At 45.6% G+C, this 17,387-nt stretch overlaps 1 protein-coding gene across 2 annotated transcripts in view; it reads left to right on the forward strand.

Annotated features, from left to right (window-relative positions):
* Window positions 1-3,552: 3,552 nt before the first annotated feature.
* The window catches only part of LOC135919946 (neural cell adhesion molecule 2-like), a 284,587-nt gene continuing 270,752 nt past the window's right edge, over window positions 3,553-17,387 (forward strand). For both annotated transcript variants that reach the window (XM_065453967.2, XM_065453968.2), the window contains exon 1: window positions 3,553-4,007. In XM_065453967.2, coding sequence (XP_065310039.2) covers window positions 3,761-4,007 — 247 coding nt within the window. In that variant the 5' untranslated portion in view covers window positions 3,553-3,760. The remainder of the gene's footprint in view (window positions 4,008-17,387) is intronic.

The following is a 17,387-nucleotide window of genomic DNA, read 5'->3' on the forward strand; positions in this document are numbered from 1 at the left end:
TATACTTATTAACAATCTCCTGAAGCTCTGTAAGGGTACGTGCAGTGAAGAAAATATTCGTGTCATCTGCGTACATTATTAGTTTAGGGGAATTATAGATGCTACAGAGATCATTAATATAGACTAAGAATAATAGCGGTCCAAGAATAGAGCCTTGAGGAACACCTTGTTTAATTACTATTTTTGTAGTCGTTCCTTGGTGGACACTTACATATTGAAGCCTATTGCTTAAGTAACTCTCTATCAGTTTAAGGACGACGCCGCGAACACCGTATCTTTTTAGTTTAATTAATAGCACATCATGACACACTGAGTCAAAAGCTTTTCGTAGATCTACAAACAGTCCTAGCGTGTAAAGCCTGTGCTCAAAGTTATGTATAATATCATGCTTGATACTGAGAAGTGCGTCCTCGGTAGATTTTCCTTTTTGAAATCCGAACTGCATGTCACTTATTACCCCATATTTCGCAAAGAATTTTTCTAGTCTTATATTTATGGCCCCTTCAAATACTTTCGATAGAACAGGCAGGACCGAGATTGGCCTATAGTTGCTTATGTCTCCTTCAGCACCACCCTTGTGAATAGGACAGATGCGGGCTATCTTGAGCGAGTCAGGGAAGATTCCAGTCTCAAACATTTTATTTATTATGTCTGCTAGGATGGGGGATAGGATTTCAGACACATGTTTAATTGGCATTGCTTTAATTTCATCAGAACCAGAAGCAACATCATTTCTAATCCCATTGATAAGTTTGTTGATTTCGTGAGGAGTTACTGGTGCGAGAACCATAGAGTTCACTATCGTAACGCTGTTATCAACCAAGTTATGCTCTTCATCATTTTCCTGCTCGTACACTGCGCGCGTGGCAAAATAGGCGTTAAGGGCGGTGGCCGCTTCAAGACCGGTTAGTGTGCCTGTAGGTGTGACTATTTTTAGTACGGTACATTGTTCTTTCTTCCCAGTTAGATTTTTTACTTCATTCCATATTTTCCTAGGATCCTTACCTATTTTGGCAAAAACCTGTTCATAATATTCTACCTTAGCATTTTTAATTTCACTGCTCAGTTTATTTCTATACTGTTTGAAAGTGATTAGGGCATCTTCTCCTCGCGTTTTTAAAAACATATGGAACAAACGGTTCTTTTTTGTTATTTTCTTTAATAAGGAGTTGTTAATCCAGGGCTTCCGTATTCTTTTACATCTTGGCCTACTCAGTTCCATTGGAAATGCTTGATTGTAGCATGCAATAAGTTTATCAAGAAAAAATATTGTACGCCTTACTAGGGTCGTCTTCTTTTAATACGCATGCCCAATCAACGGTAGCAACCAGAACGCAAAAGAGTTTCAATGACTGATCATTTATCCTGCGGATGATCTTCTTTGGTACATGACTACGTTTACCACACAAAGAGGGGATAAGACAAAAAGCTGGAAGGTGATCACTAATTCCTAGCGTCAGCAATCCAGCAGCACAATTCGGTGGGTGTATGTTCGTAATACATACATCAAGCAAAGTTGCAGTATTGGGTGTCACTCTTGTTGCTTCGACGATAGTGTTTACGCATGCGTAAGATGTGACTAATTCTGTCAGTTGTCTTGAAGGGGCATCATGCGATAGCATATCTATGTTGACGTCACCCATTATCACGAAAGACAGACCAGTACAAGTAAGGTGTCGCAGTAGATTGTCTAGGAACTCGAAGAAATTTGTTTTGTTACCTGCGGGTGGCCTATAGATAACGGCAGCTACATTATTTTCCACATGTATGGTAAGGCACTCAACATCATTGTTAACGACCGAAAAATCACGCAAAACTTCATGAGACATAAGTCGTTTGATGTACGCGGCTACGCCACCGCCCCTTCCATGCGACCTAACAGCACCTTGATAAGCATAGTTTTGAAAGAATGGGGGTTGTTCTTCAACTCTTAACCATGTTTCTGTGAATAACATCAAATTAAATTCAATGGTCAATGAAGTGAAGAAGTCGCGTAATTCTTCTTGTTTGTTTCTTATACTGCGCACGTTCAAGTGGAACACTCGCAATTGGTTCTGAGTAGTCTCTGCCAAAGAATTGAAGGCGTTTATAGTATAGTAGTGAGAAGAATTGAGAACGCCATCGCCCGCTGTGCCCACGCAAGGCAAATCGCCCGTGACCGTCTTCTGAAATCCAGAGAGAGTCAAAGGCGTTTGTACGACCGGCGAGAACGAGACATGCACTTCCCGCCTGTTTCTTTGGTGTTTCTATGGTCTCCGTCGCGTCAGGTCGGCCTGTCTGAAAAACTGCCGTCTCGTTACACAGGCCCATACCGAGTGCTTCGTACCATGACTCTCGTCGCCTACGAGATCGCCCCTGACGCCCCATCTGCTTCTCAGACCACTGATATCGTGCACGTTACTGTATGATATGTGTTAAGGGAAAACTGACGTTGACAGTGGTGTGCCCGTATAAGCACGACCCATATCCAGTTACAAGCGAGAATTATGCACCTCTTGCGGTGTCACTGTGGTAGCTAGCAGCCAGCAGGAGCCGCAGTCACGCCAAACCCGGGAACGCAGGCGAAGAAACTTTTAGTCATTTTGGATGGCCGCAGTTCTCTTGCTTTCTATTTTTCCCCATCAACGAGCCTTTTTTTTTTTCCCCGTGATGCGACCGAGGCCACCCATGCTCAATCGCAGGTTCACGCCGTGAGCGAGAGATGGCGCAGCTACACCACGTCCAGATCGATTCTCGCCTGCTGAGAGTCGATGGGAACGCACGGCGCGGCCGCCGCTCGGTCCAAGTGCGCCCCCGAGAACCCGGCTCAGTGCTCCCGGACTAGAGCCCCGTGCGGCGGGAATATTTTCGCGACGTGCCAAGAAGAGAAACCTGCAGAAGCCGCCGCTGCTCGCCGCATCTCCTTTCCCATTTTGTTTGGCTCTCGCGCGCTTCCTCGGAGCTCAATTCTCTCTGCACGGAGGGAGTCTGTCGTCACCGCTCTTGGCTTCACGGGCGGCTTCGAGCAACCGCGTCGCGAAAGCACGTCGCCGCTGACGCAGTGGGTTGTGCGTGTACGTGTGTGCTTGTGCGCGCTGCACGCAGCTATCTCTGGGACGAAGACATCAGCTGGGCACCGCCGTTTTCTTTCTTTTTTCTTTCTTTTTTTCTTCTTTTTGTTGAGGGCCGAACAGTGTAGAAGCCACCGCCGCATCGGAAACAAACGCTACCGGTGTTTCCCCAAAGTTCACTCTCGGCAATGAGGATTACAGTGCGGGGTTCTCTAAAAACGTTTCATTCCATCTAGCTGCTGCCAGCTCCTCTTCCGCGCACACGACTGATTTTTTGGGTGCAGAGAAGCCACTTTCGTCTTTGTGCGTTTCCGCTATCTTCTGATGAGTGAGCGCGAACCTCTGAATCCGCTAACAAACTGTGTAGTCTGAGCACCGGTGACCAAATGACCTACCGCTGGACGCTTCAAATATTTGCGTGACCCGATTGATGAATGACGCAAATGGTATGCCGGCACAGGAAGGCGCGTAGGTAAAGAAGCGCGCCTTGGCTGTGATCGAATAAAAAGGAGGGCTGCGCGGACATAACGCGCCCGCGGGGTGTCGCGGGAAGAAAGAGAAAAGTAACACTTTTGCGTCGTGAATATCGCCGGGTTCCGATTGGGGAAAGGTGGGGAAAGGGCGTCTGCGTAACACCTTTCTCTCCCGTTTCGTGATGTGCTGACGCGAGGAGTGCAGAAAAAGTGGCCAGACCCAAATACCGGGCCCTAATGGGGCCTGGGGAGGGCGTGGACGCCTTGGCCGTGCCGTGCGCGATGGGAACGCTGTCTCCAGCAGCGCACAGTGCCGCCTTCTCTGGATATCTGCGCAGCTCGACGACGACAATGCGTGGACCGACGTCGTCGAACTGGCGCCGGTGCCGTTCGCTGTGGATAGCGAGAACCGTCGCGACCGTCGCGCTGACTGTGCTGGTGGTCCTCTCGTGCGCACCGGGTGTGTCGTCGATGCATTCGAGAGGTAAGAAATGCGGAGCGCAGGCCGTTCACAACCCCGACTTCATCCCTCCCTTCTTCTTTGACGGGCTAGCGCTGTTAGTGATCGTAGTTACGCTTCAGAGGTTCGAGCGCAGTCCACTGGTGCCTCTGATCCGAAGGTAGCGCTGCTGAGACCTCGCTGCTAAAAACTACAATATCCTGCTTTCTTTATTGCATTGCTTCTGTTGTCGGACGTGGTTTTATTTCTTTACCTTTGGAGCAGCGATTTTCACAAATGCCTACTTTATTTATACCTTGCACTGCCGCACCCCGCCAAATTTCCTAACGCGCATGTCAGTATTTCTGGATACATATCTGAATAACCCGTGAAATCTTGATGAGAACCTAAGCATGATCCTCATTACAGACTTTAGTGATGTCTTCGTTATATTTACCAAGCTTTAACGCTATAAATGATCACGCAAGACCTTCGCCAATAGGGCAAGGTGGTTACAGGTTTATTGCTGGCAGTGTTTAAGATGATTGAGCTGGTATGAATGGAGTTGTAACACATCCTTACAGTGTTTTTGCGTAGTTCTATGACCATCGTCTGAGAAAGCAAGCGGCTGAGTTTAAAAGCCCAAGCGTTATGACAACAATACAAGTATTAAGTTCCTGGAGCACTATTACAAGAAAGAGATCATTCACGACCGCAAGAGAAGTTCCGAAACCATCGTCTATAATCCGCGGTAAAGGATTTGAGCCAGCAACTTCATGGAACTTTTACCTTTCAATTTGAAGAATACGCGCGATCTATACACAATCTGGTTTTTAAAAAAAAGGAGGTTCTATTCCCAGATATCTCTCTAGGTCGTTTGTGCTAGTATAATGGAACCCACCGTTGTAGCCTAGTGACTGTGGCGTTGTATTGCTGGTCTCGAAGGCGCCAGTTTAAGCTCCGACCACGGCTGCCGCATTTGGTTCAGACGAAATACAAGAACAATCGGCTATTTAGACTTAGGTACATGGTAAGATGGTCATTAATTATAGCCCCTGATGGCTAAAATTAATGTCCAGTCACTCACTACGCTTCGCCTCATACTTAGGTCGTCGTTCTGAAACGTAAAGTTCCAGTATTTAATATTGTTTGGCACAATCTAGCTATTTTCTTTAATGAAATGGTTTCTTTGTAGGATAAAATTTTTTTCATACTCCTGTTGCTGTACCATGCCTAGCAGCTCTTAGTAATGCGGTCCACTAGCAGAATTCGCGGCGTGATCGCGATGCCCAATCCATTATTTGCTTCTATTAGGTAGAGACAAAAAAAAGTCCTGTAGTCTTGCACCACGCAGTGCTGAGACTTATGAGTAGAGTAATCTTAACGAGAAAATTGCAATACATTGCCGCATAATTTGCTTTTAATTGCCTCTGTCACATCACGATGCGTATAAGAAAAAAGATATGCAGGAAATATACCTCAGTAGCTCCACAAACACAAAGTGATGTTTTTATTGAGGCAACTCCTCACGAAACATAAAGGAGAATATCAAAAATGCGAATCGATGCGATGGCCAGAGCAGGAGAATGTAGTTTTGTCATGACCTTTCAGAAAATCACCGCCCAAGCACTCCGTGCACTCGGTTAACCAGCGAAGCTGAAACGTGCGGCCCCGGTTTTTATCCTTTGGTTAATCCCGATGGTTCATTAAACGACGGTTTGGTAGGCTGCCGGATCCTCGGTACGCAGGTGCTGCTTGTGCTCGGCAGTACGAACCTATTCTCGTGGCCGGACTGCAGCATCGGCATGGCGTAGACGTGCTCGTTCCCGGTTCTGCTCGCTGCGTTGCTGATCGAAATATGCCTGCCCCTCAGGAAGGCATGGCACAGGCGTACGCATTTAGGAGACGGAGAGAACCGGCTGCGCGCGCGCGCGCTCGGCTATGACGGAGAGCAACGCCGTCACTAGTGGCGCAGCCAGTCGCGTGCGTGTCTTTCTATTTATTTTTTTTTTGCGCATGCGCACGGGGTAGTGCTGAAGGAGTTTACGGCGTACAGGCGTAAACGGACAAACGACAGCGACAAACGGACGGACGGACGGACGGACGGGTGGACGAATTGGCTAGTCATGAACAGCTTCGCTGTAAAAATACTGGCGCGAGCGTGTATATCGCGCTAAGTTGCTAAAACTCCTATATAGTCGCTGCGCTGAGATTTTCTTTTCTCTCATGTTAATGTGCTGCAGTTTAGCGCACATTACTTGAAGCCTAGTATATTTGCCTCGTTAAAAGATGACTGGAAGCTTTGATACTCATGGTACGTCGCTTTTTCCTTGCATTGTTCGGAACTTCATGAGGTTACTGAGGGTATTAGCATATAAATGTTTTTTTTTTAAATACGGTAGTAGTCTATTCCCAAAATAAGGAAAGGAATACCAAAATATAAGAAAGAACGAAGAGAAAAAACACGACATCGGGCAGTAATGTACTATAATGACCCATATTATCATTTACTTCTAATTATTTACTTGATATTCTGAATAATTAGTGACAAAGTTACTTAACTTTCGCACTATAACCGAAACATATGGAATCCTCGAGATACTGTCTAGCTCAATCTTTTCATAGTAACCGAATGACAGTACCGAACAGAAAAGCTTGTTGACTGCGGATAGGCGCCCAGAGCTTTGCGTCAGTCGAAGGTAAGTGTAAACTTAATGCTTGTAATAACAATAGAGGCTGTTTTACCCTGTTGTTCTTACGGCGCTGCTGTGCGTTCGCTTCTCTGCGCTACTCTAATGAGGCTAGACCTCAGGAAAAGAAGCAATGGCTCAGCAGACGCGAAACCAGGACAGAGACTACAACAGCGCTCTTATGGAGAGAGCATCAACTAGTGAAAGCGCGTCTTGGTGGCTCCATCGGCTAATGCCCGGTATGAATATATATATATATATATATATATATATATATATATATATATATATATATATATATATATATATATATATATATATATATATATATATGGCTGTCCCTGTAAAGATGGCAGCCTCTACCACGCCCGTGTACTGCATCGAGTTCTCACAAGCCGCGCCACGAGCAGTTTGATTGAGTGGCCGTGGTGCCAGTGTTGGATCAATTGAAAAGCAATAATGACAAATTGGCATTGAGTTGCGGCTAAACACCGCAGTAAGCGCGCATTTGTCCAGAGTTGTCCTCCAATCAAGAAAAGTGCTGCGCCGCCGCAATCCGCGAATGGATCAATTTTGCTTGCCGGAACAGCATCCACGCCCATGATATTGCGGCATCCAAGCCTTTACATCTAGTACTAAATTTCATTAACTATATTTATAGGTATGTGCACAGTGTTTCAGAGGAGACTGCTGCGCGTGTGTCGTTGTTCACGCCTGATTTCCTTTATGTGGACGTTGCCGCCAGTATGTGGCTTGCGGCAGAAGACCTTGGCAATGCGTTTGCGAAACGACCTACAAATCGCGTGCTAAGCGTTTCGCTTATAAACAGAAGGCAACTGTTGCCGGTATTGTTGATATGAATATCGCACTCTCAGCTGTTTTAACGTATAGCACGTTACAGGGCTGCACGCAAGGGATAAACAAGGGTCGCGAACTGCTCTTTACAACCTGGCAATTTGAGCTGTAATTTACGTCTTGATTAAAAACACGCATGATTCTCAGTCGTCCGATCCTTGTTTTACAGTATCTCGCAGCGTAACGACCTCCAGCTGGCAACTCTCCAGAAGGAAGAAATGAGTTTCTGAGACCATTTTCTCTTACTCTTGTCTCGAAGGTGAAAACGTGCCTAATGTGCTCACTGCTCTTGCAGGAAGTATGTCGTTGCTTTATACTAAATGCGGTGTTCCGCTGCCATCTCGGTGCAACAGAAACAACATGCTAATTTGCGTTCGCCATCGTCATATATAGGTGGTATTCGAAGATAAGAATCACAGTCCTTACTCCCGACTGAAATCGCAGTACACACGGCATTTTCATATCTGGTCGGTTCATTGTGTGCGCACAATGGAAGTGGATTGCTCCTGCAGTCTTCAAATGTACGTTCCACTTATGATTTCTTTGAACTTTTGAAGTCTCACAACCTGCCCTGGTATGTCCGAAGGCTCCAACAGTTTGCTGGAGAATTCAAACTCCCCTTGCAATTTTACCAGAGTGCTGCCTGGCCAGCACACCTTGCGGTGTCGAGCCGCATGTTAATCGGTTACTTAATGAATATGAATCAATGAATCAGTGATCTAATTAATGTTCTTTCTTACAACACGAAAATTACAAGGGGCTTGGAAGAATAGATGGGCACTGCAGCCTTACAAAGGTCCTTCCTCCTGCGCAATTGGGGGTCCAGGGCAGGTAAATGTCATGGTCACAAACAGAAGTACTACATAGGTACGCCAACATCGCACGCATGAAACGAAGCAGCCAATTAAGGATATACAACATAGGAATATGTAACTATGCTTAAGAATTTCGCTTCTTACCTCAAGTCTCATTGGTTGGTTCAGAGTTGGAGCCACATTATTTTAGTTTTTAACGACCAGCCTCATGTTAGTGCCGGTGAACTACGAAGATCGCACAGGGCGGTACACTTTGTCAATGTGTCGTGCTTCGGTGCTAACTCTGCCAAAGAAAGACAATTTCTTCCCATCCTATGAGAACTCATAGAAGGTTGCTGTACCCGGGTGTATTGCACACCACCTCGCCATTTCTAAGGCAGCGGCACTGGCCGCATAAGAGCCGCAGATATGCATGTCGCTAATTAACTCTAGCGTGACTCTGACTGTAACACTGTAAGCATGCTCATACTACTCGCTAGGTTGTACAGGTTCTAATAAGCATTGCCGTTGGATTAAAATGGTGCGGAATTTAAAGGAAATCTGATTTGTGTTGACGCCAATCTGCTAGCCTGTGGGGAAGCATGAGTCGTTAGAGTGGAAAACGCCTTATTACGACTTGCGAGGAGTCTGCTTATATATCCTATGGACATATCATATTAGAACTGTTGAAATGTTGATGTGTAGAGAAGAGACCATTTGTTTTTACACGAGTGCTCGAAATTTAGAGCACGGTTTGTATAATAGTCGTCATCGTGTCTGCAATATTGAAAATTCACGTCTAGCAGTAAAATTGAACGCACTAGATTCTAATGAGATATTTCTTGGGCGAATGTTGAATACAAGTTAAAACAGTTATGTCACGACTTCAAGCATTCCTACAAAATGTAGCTCGCACGTGTCCCAAACAGATCCCCCAATCTCCATTTACGAGCAACGTTTTCCCCAGTACGCACAGTTTTGAAAGGAAAAGTTTCACTGGTACGCACATTGACAGGCGTAAGCAAACAATATGAACAAACAGAGAAAACATGCCTTATTCGCATTTTAGACGCTGTAAACATACGTTCCCACTGCTAGTCGGAGCAACTCGATAACTCTATAGGCACAGCGAAAACACAAATGAACACTGAAAAACTTTGCCCCACAGAAAGTGCATTTTACGAACTGTTATTTTCGTTTCGCGCTGGATCGAAAACGAAAAGTTTCTTTTACGTCACGAGAATTCCTTGCTTTTACAAACCCGAACACGGCATATTCTGGCAAAACCTACGCTCCCGTTGCTTTTGTAAAGACGGTCGGCGATAAAAAGGCCCTCGAGAAAAATAGATCAAAGAAGGAGACTATGTAAGTGAGGCCAAACAAAGTACATCCAACACATGGCGTACATGCGCATTTTCTCGGCCGGCTCTGAAAGATGAAGTGTGCAATAGGCTGCTCCAAAGCCTGCCGGTATCGGTGACAGGAAGATGCAGGAAAACAGGCTCATGCCGGCGGCTCTCTAAAAAGTTTCCCGCTGGGAAAAAACACATAGCTTAGTCTTTGTCAAGTTATGTAGGTCTACCTTTTTCGTTGCTCATTTGCTTTTCCGCGTTGGCTAAAAGAGGGCTTCTTCTGATAGGGAACATGTTTACACGACGCGAGACCCGGAAGTAGGTGTGCCTATAACACAAAATATATTGCTCTTTTTTTTCTTTTATGTTGAGGTGAGATCCCGCTCTCTCGACCCAATTTTGGCATGGGCTATGCTACTCCTTTTCGCACGTCAGTAGCTCAGTAGCTCTCACGCGGCAAACGCTGATCAAGGTCTTTTTTTTAACCTCTTTTTTTTCACTACCATATAACCGTGTCTACTCGACAAACTCTGAAGCCGTCAAAACTGGTCAATTTCCGAAAAAAAGATTAATCGAAGATGACACGAGGGGAGCCAGCCGACAAACAAGATCCCAATGATCTCATCGTAAAGAAGTTCTTTTTTTTTCTTCACTTCAATTACTATATTTGACCGGAATTCCCCGCCTATGACAAATATATTAAAATTGATTGCTAGCTTCGTAACAAGATTGTGAAGCAACGATATACGCACGTTCGTTGTCTGCCGAAACACGGCAGGCCGAAAAGCCAGAATCTTGTTAAAGGCAATCGACTTTGAAAGATCATCCTTTCACTGCTGACATACCTCGCTCTATAATAAATGATTTCATCGTCGTTTTCTTTTTGATGAACACTGGCAAACACTATGCTATTCGTTTTATTATTCGGGGAATGAGGCACTGAATAGCGAGTGTAAACCTACGCAATGAAGACGTGGGCGAGCACGATTGTTCGCGTTTTCAACGCTACTTCTTTTTCTTTATTTCGCTGCATATTCGAGAACCAGCATATTCGAGAAATTTGTTCAAGAAAATGTTCCGGTATGGCATGTAATATTATCTAGGATATGGGTGCATAAACTAATTACCGAGTTCAAAGCTTCAAAAAGACGAAAAAAAAAACGCGTTTCACAAGGACGACTGAATATTGAAGGACCTCGTTTACCTTTGTTGTCATAACTAAGCACACAACGCAATGTGCACTTAAGACTCATTAAGAATATTTCTGTTACTTTTCCTTTAGGTAGAGAAGGGGGTGATATAGAGTTGCTGGTTTTACGCCTTTGTTTGTGTGCGCCTTTGGTTTCTTTTTTAAAAGAAGTTTCTCTATATGTCGAGCAGACGAAGCCACACTTTTTTGTCCAAATTTCACCAATCGGTATATGTATTAGAGGCAGTTGACTAAGCACGAAATGGGCAGTTGGAAATTGATAGGGGAGGCGCTGGTCTTGTAGTAAAGATAAGTAGGCTGTTAACGTGGTGGTCGTTGGGATAATGAATACACAGCTCGCCGTACGTTGAAACATCACACCCTGCTCCACAAAGACAAGATCACTGAAAACATCGTCTGTATGAGGGGAAGCCATTTGAGTAGTCTTGCTGTTAATAGTTGCAACGGTGCAACAGCGAGGCTCTTTGTTTTTAGGCATTTCCACAATGAGCACAGTCTCCACCTTTTCAGAGCCACGGACCCACCTCCCGGGGATCTGCTGTTCGCCGTCTTGGAATTCATTTCTAAAATGTTTAAGCACAGGCTAGGTTAACTGTTAAATGTAAATACATATGACCAAAGTATCGACGGACAAAATCCTCGGAGGAGACAACAAAGAATGGTGTAGTCGGATCTACGAAATTTAAATGTAACGAATTCAGCACTAATACTACTAATATTGCTACAAAACGTTCACGCTCAGATATGTAAGGTCGAAAATAACGTCACACTTCCGTCAGTGCAGGTGTGAGACAAATCATTCAAAAAATACTGCGGCAAGAAGAGGCAGCTAAACGCATATACGTACAGGCTTGAAGGTGGTCTGTTCAGTGCGAGATCGACAATGTTACCAAAATGTTGCGGAAGCCCTATTTTTATTTCATCGCACATGTCCGTTTCTGAATGCTTGTTATTTTTTTTTTACCCTCTATAGATATTTCATGTGTGTATGGCATTCATAGTAGGTGCGTGTATGCTGTGGGAATGCTGCGTCTTCTTCAGTCGTTCGGCTTTCCTCTCTTGACGTGTTGCTCAAATATAATAATGGCATTATTGCGGCAGCGCGGGGATTGCAAAATCCTATTAGCGAGACAAATTCGAACACCTGGAACGAATTTATATTTCCTTTCTCCCAAATCGCGCAGCATCTGTGGATGCGTTGTCGATGGGACCGTAAAAAAATGCATAAATGTTTCAAGGAAATAATTAAGATTCCGTGATTGGACGTGCCAGATTTACCATCTGATTACGAGGCCCGCCGTAGTGGGGCGCTCTGTATTAGTGCTGACCAGCTGGGGTTTCCTCGCCAGGCACCAAACGCATGGTACATAGGCGCTCTTGAAATTTTCCCCGATCCCAATGTGGCCGCTTCCGGGAGCATCGGAGCCGCGACTTCGATCTCGGTGTCGCAACGCCGTAGCCACTGGGATACCCCGGCGAGTAGGCGGGAACAGCCGACCGCCAAGCGAGGCACCAACCGAAAATTACCCATAAAAAGAAAACAAGAAAGTCGGCGTGTCCCATAAAGTAAATGAGAGGTGTGCAAACATTCAAATATCGAATAGTTCGTTTTCGAATTTGGAAATATGGGGTATATAACTGGTTATTGCTTAATGGCCGGCTATACGAGCCTGTTGCGGTTATTAGGACCCACCGGTCGCATGAAGAAGCGTCGATGCGCAGAGTGCACCGACCGCCTCAAGTGCACGCCGTAAACCAACGTGGAACTTTCGCGAGATTTCTAAATTTCAAACTGCCCCTTTCAACAAACGTGTGCGTGCGTGATCTAAAAAAAAACAAATTCTTTCCATCTTTCATGTCTGTTACTTTTTTTCTTGTCTCGAAAAGAATAAATCAGCATTTCTTCTTATTATTATTTTGCATTAGAAGCTAGTATTCCTTGAAATATTAGTATTCGATTCAATTCGAAGGTCTTGCTTGTCGTGCAACTTTAGTAAACACTGGTTTCTCCGCGTGCTGCATGACAGGTGTCCCGCTCTGTTCCAAATGCCGCAAATAATACCCACATATACCTAATAACCATCGAATATATTTGTCAGAGTCAGGGACAGCTTTCTCGCGTAAGCTGCCCCACAACCGCGTGCCATGCGCAAGTCACGAAACATCACGGGCGCATCGGCAGACACGCGAAGTGGTGATCTCGTTGCCAAACCCCGATGCCGAGTGATACCACGACTTCTTCCTCCGCACCTGCGCTTTCTCTCTCCTCTCTTTATTCTTATCCCAGTTTTGTACGGTGCGAGATTGGCCGACGTCCATCCAAAGTGGGCGAAGTAGCTCAAGAAAGCTGTCGCTTTCAAGAGAGACAGAAAGCAAGGACAGGAAAGGCAGGGAGGTCAACCAGAAGAGCACCTGGTTTGCTGCTCTACACTGGGGGGGGGGGGGGGGAAAGGGGCATACAAGGAGGGAAAAGGGAGAGAGTAAGCACTGAGTGCGTGTGGGAGGGACACTATACAGAGTGACACTATAAACACTCTCTTAAGGAAGTGCATTTTAAGTACTGTACTAGTGCACGATTCGCTTTTCGTGCCAGTGATGGCTGTGGCGACGGTCCGAGTATCTTGAACTTCAGAAAAAAAAACGCAATAACTGAAGTGCTCTTCTGCCGAGAGACTGCACAATTTATCGCAATGCGCGGAAGAATAGAACGCGCAACAAAGAACGCCTCGAAACGAGTCCTCTGCGAAGGACCAATGTTCACGGCGGTGCACGTAACACCGAAAGGGGCGACACGGAAACAACCGACGCCTCTCAAGGTCCTTTGTGCTGGCGAAGAGATTAACAACGTATTGCTTTAGATTAATAGATGCAGCAGCGCCGTTCTTCGACGCGAGTGGCTCCTATTGTTTGAAATAAAAGCGCTTAGGTGGCGCGCGCGCGCAGGCGTACGTGTTATCGCTGCCAGGGCAACCGCTGCGCGATCGCAGCGCCTCCGGGGGCTGCGAAATCAGCGCCCAGAGTGCCTTGACTGTCGAAAGCACGACCTACATCCCGAATCTCTTGAGGCAGTCTTAACTTCCAATCCGTGCTTCCACCTTCTAGAGAAAGAAAAAGAGAGTCGCAAAGACAAGCGTCGCTGCCGTCAAGTGTGCTTCTAAAACGGCCCGATCGCAATTGGCACGTGCGGATTCAATTAAGTCCCGGCCTTTCATGACAGGCGCTGCCACGGTGCGGTCTGGAAAGTCGGGAAAAGGAATGAAATGAAATTTCTCGTCAGCTTCTTTTTCTGGCTGTCTTGCAGGCATGCGCAATTTTCGCTCGGCACCAAGTGTAACCGAGAAAAGGCTGTCGAGGGGGCGTAAGGAAGGTTTGAATGAAGCTTTGTGAACATTAAGGAGACTGCTGGGCGCTGAGTTGGGCTCCTTTAAATTGCTTCAGAAAATATCTGGCTTTTCCTCCCCACAATTAATTTTTCTCTCTCACTTTTTATGATAGACTGTTGTGGAACGAATATTGCACGTAGCGCTGCCATTGTACGTTATCAGAACAGATTAAAGAGAGTGTGGTTCTCTTTTTTTTTTGCCAGCTCATTCTTTTGCGTAAAAATTGGTCACAGTTCCCGTCAGAAAAAAAAGGCAAAATAAAACCGCTATAACTATCATACTTTCCTGCGGTCTTTCCTGCGAAACGCAACTCTTTGACTTTACCAACGAGCTTCATTTAAACCTAGATTTATTGTTTCAAACTGATGTAATATTCTTAGACTTCTCAAAGGCATTCGATCGTGTTCCTCATCTACGACTAATCTGCAAACTCTCTTCTCTCAGCCTACACGCGCAAATTCTAGCCTGGAATAAATGCTTCCTCACCGACCGGCTTCAGTACACCGTTATAGGAGGATGTTCTTCAGCCTCAAGCAATGTATTTTCTGGAGTTCCACAAGGATCAGTCCTTGGTCCCCTTCTTTTTCTCATCTATATTATTGACCTCTCTTGTGGTACTTCATCATCTATACGCCTCTTCGCGGACGACTGTGTCCTTTATCGACGAATTTCTACTGAGTCCGACCAGGCCCTTCTTCAGAACGACCTGCATTTAATAGATAACTGGTGTACCAAACGGTTGATCCAGCTTAACATTTCTAAATGCAAATTTATTCAAATTTCCCGCAAGCGCGCTAACATCACCCATGAGAACTCATTACGCACAGTAAACATCTCGCAGGTACAAACGTATCGCTACCTCGGTATCCTAATCGCTAGCAATCTAAACTGGTCGGAACACATCACGAAACTGATCGCCGACAGCTCTAAAACTGTAGGCTTCATCAGAAGAACAATATCATTGTCACCCCCTTCCGTACGGAAACTCGCAAACGAAACTTTTGTTCGAACAAAACCTGAATACGCTTCCGCGATTTGGTGTCCACATCAAACATATCTAATCAATGCAATAGAATCGGTCCAGAACCGTGCTGGTCGATTCATATCTTCGATATATGACTACAAAACTAGTATCAGTAGTATTAAGCCATCGCTGAATCTACCCACATTAGCCTATCGACGCAAGATAGCATGTCTATGCTTATTCCACAAGTTTTACTACCATTTTAAATATCAGCGCGAATCACTTCTTCTACCACCCGCATGTTCGTCACGACGCCTGTTCAATTCATTCAGTTTACAGCGCCTGTATGGATCAACTTCTGCCTTCAATGAATCCTTTTTACCAACAGCAGTGCAGGAATGGAATGAACTCCCAGATGCAATTGCCATGAAGCATGATCCCGAAAAACTTAAAGAGCGGTTGCTTTCACATTTTGGAAATTACAATTGAAGGATTTCTCTTTTCATTCCAAGTGTTGTTGCATTTTAAGTCGCCGGTACTCCTATTTTGATTTTGCTGCATTACTTAACCTGCGTTATTTCTATTCATTCTTATCGTAACATCGTTCACTTGTGTATGTCTACGATGACCCCTCCCCTTAAGTAATACCCTGTAAAGGGTCCTTAAGGGTCCAATAAATTATGATCATGATGAAAATAGCACTAAATAAGACGAGAACTAAGGGAAGTACAGACTATCCTTAGCTGTTGCCTGATTTGTCGCTGTTCTGTCAAATACGAACGTTCATCAACTAGCCTCCAGTTCCCCCGCTACTAAGAAATATCGCTGCCATAAAGGCATACAACGGAAATGGACACGTACCGATCATTTGCTCTTCGAGTGGACGGCAAAAGCATAGCGAGAACGTTGCCGGTGTTATGTTGCACGAGAGCGGGTAAAGAAAGAAGGCGATGTGTTTGCGATGCGACGGGGCGCGGAGGTGGGAGGGGTGGGGCAAAGGGAAGGGGGCGGTTGCGTTGTTCGCGATGGGCGACGCCGGCCACTGCTGAGTAGGACAGTTTACGCTTCCCGCATGCCGAGTATACAGCCGACGCGCCACGGCGGGGAGTCTGTTGGCGTCGGGGAATCGGCGTGCCAGTCACGGCATACTCGCGCGTGCATGCACTGCATGGCGAGCAGAGGCCGTGCGGTCACCGCCGCTCGGCCCGCGTCGATGCCAGCAGCGTGCCGCCTCTGGACGACCTTCGGCTGCTCCGTGAAGCATGCTGCCGACGTGCGAGAGTTGTGCGGACTTCGATCACACTGACCCACCGCGCAAGCTGCGGTGTTTGTCTTTTTTTTTAATGAGTAAGCATTTCTGTGTCAACTCACGGAGGAAAACCGTCGATGACGCGTGACGACGCTCTGAAGGCGACTCTCTTCTGACCCACTGGGCTATAAACACCCACGCTTGCAGAAGGCGAATATATCTGAACCGCTTGAATTTGGGGCACCACGTAGTCGGTGTTGTCGCGCAGTACAGACAGATAATCAGTCAATGAGCTGATGAGGATGATAAGGAGGGACGATACTCTGATCGCGGTTGATAATGGTTAGACGCAAATATATTAGGTGCTAAAGAGCGATACGGGCTTATGGTGGCCGGACAAGTCCGATATGCTTGATAATGACTGATAGAGGTTGACGAGGGTCGGATCATGTCTGATAATGTTAACAAGGCGAGATAAGAGTTGATAAGGGTCAGAGCGATTCCGACAAAATTGATCATGGCTGATAAGGATCGATAATGGAAAAGAGACGGATCGAGTCCGATAATGTAGATAACGACCGATAAAAGTTGATAAGGGTCGGTCAGGATAGTATCGAGTCACATGAAGTTCATAACAATCGATAAGTGTTGATAAGGTTTTGTATTGGTCAGATGAAGTGCCAAAACTCATTACATGGTCAGTAAGGCTTATATTTAATCAAACGCCTATGCTTCGTCAATTTCGGAAAACAACACACGTCGCATCGTACGCGTAAACATGAGGAAGTGGCACAACGCTGACTTATATATGCTTCTTAGATAACTCGAGTGAAGTTTCGCCATTACTTTTTTGTCTTCTGTTATCACACTAATTTTCGTTACGTATTTGCCCAAGGCCCTATTTGTGGGTGAGGAAAGCAGGAAAAAG

This window comes from Dermacentor albipictus, chromosome 1, assembly GCF_038994185.2.
Source record: "Dermacentor albipictus isolate Rhodes 1998 colony chromosome 1, USDA_Dalb.pri_finalv2, whole genome shotgun sequence".
Classification (NCBI taxonomy): domain Eukaryota; kingdom Metazoa; phylum Arthropoda; class Arachnida; order Ixodida; family Ixodidae; genus Dermacentor; species Dermacentor albipictus.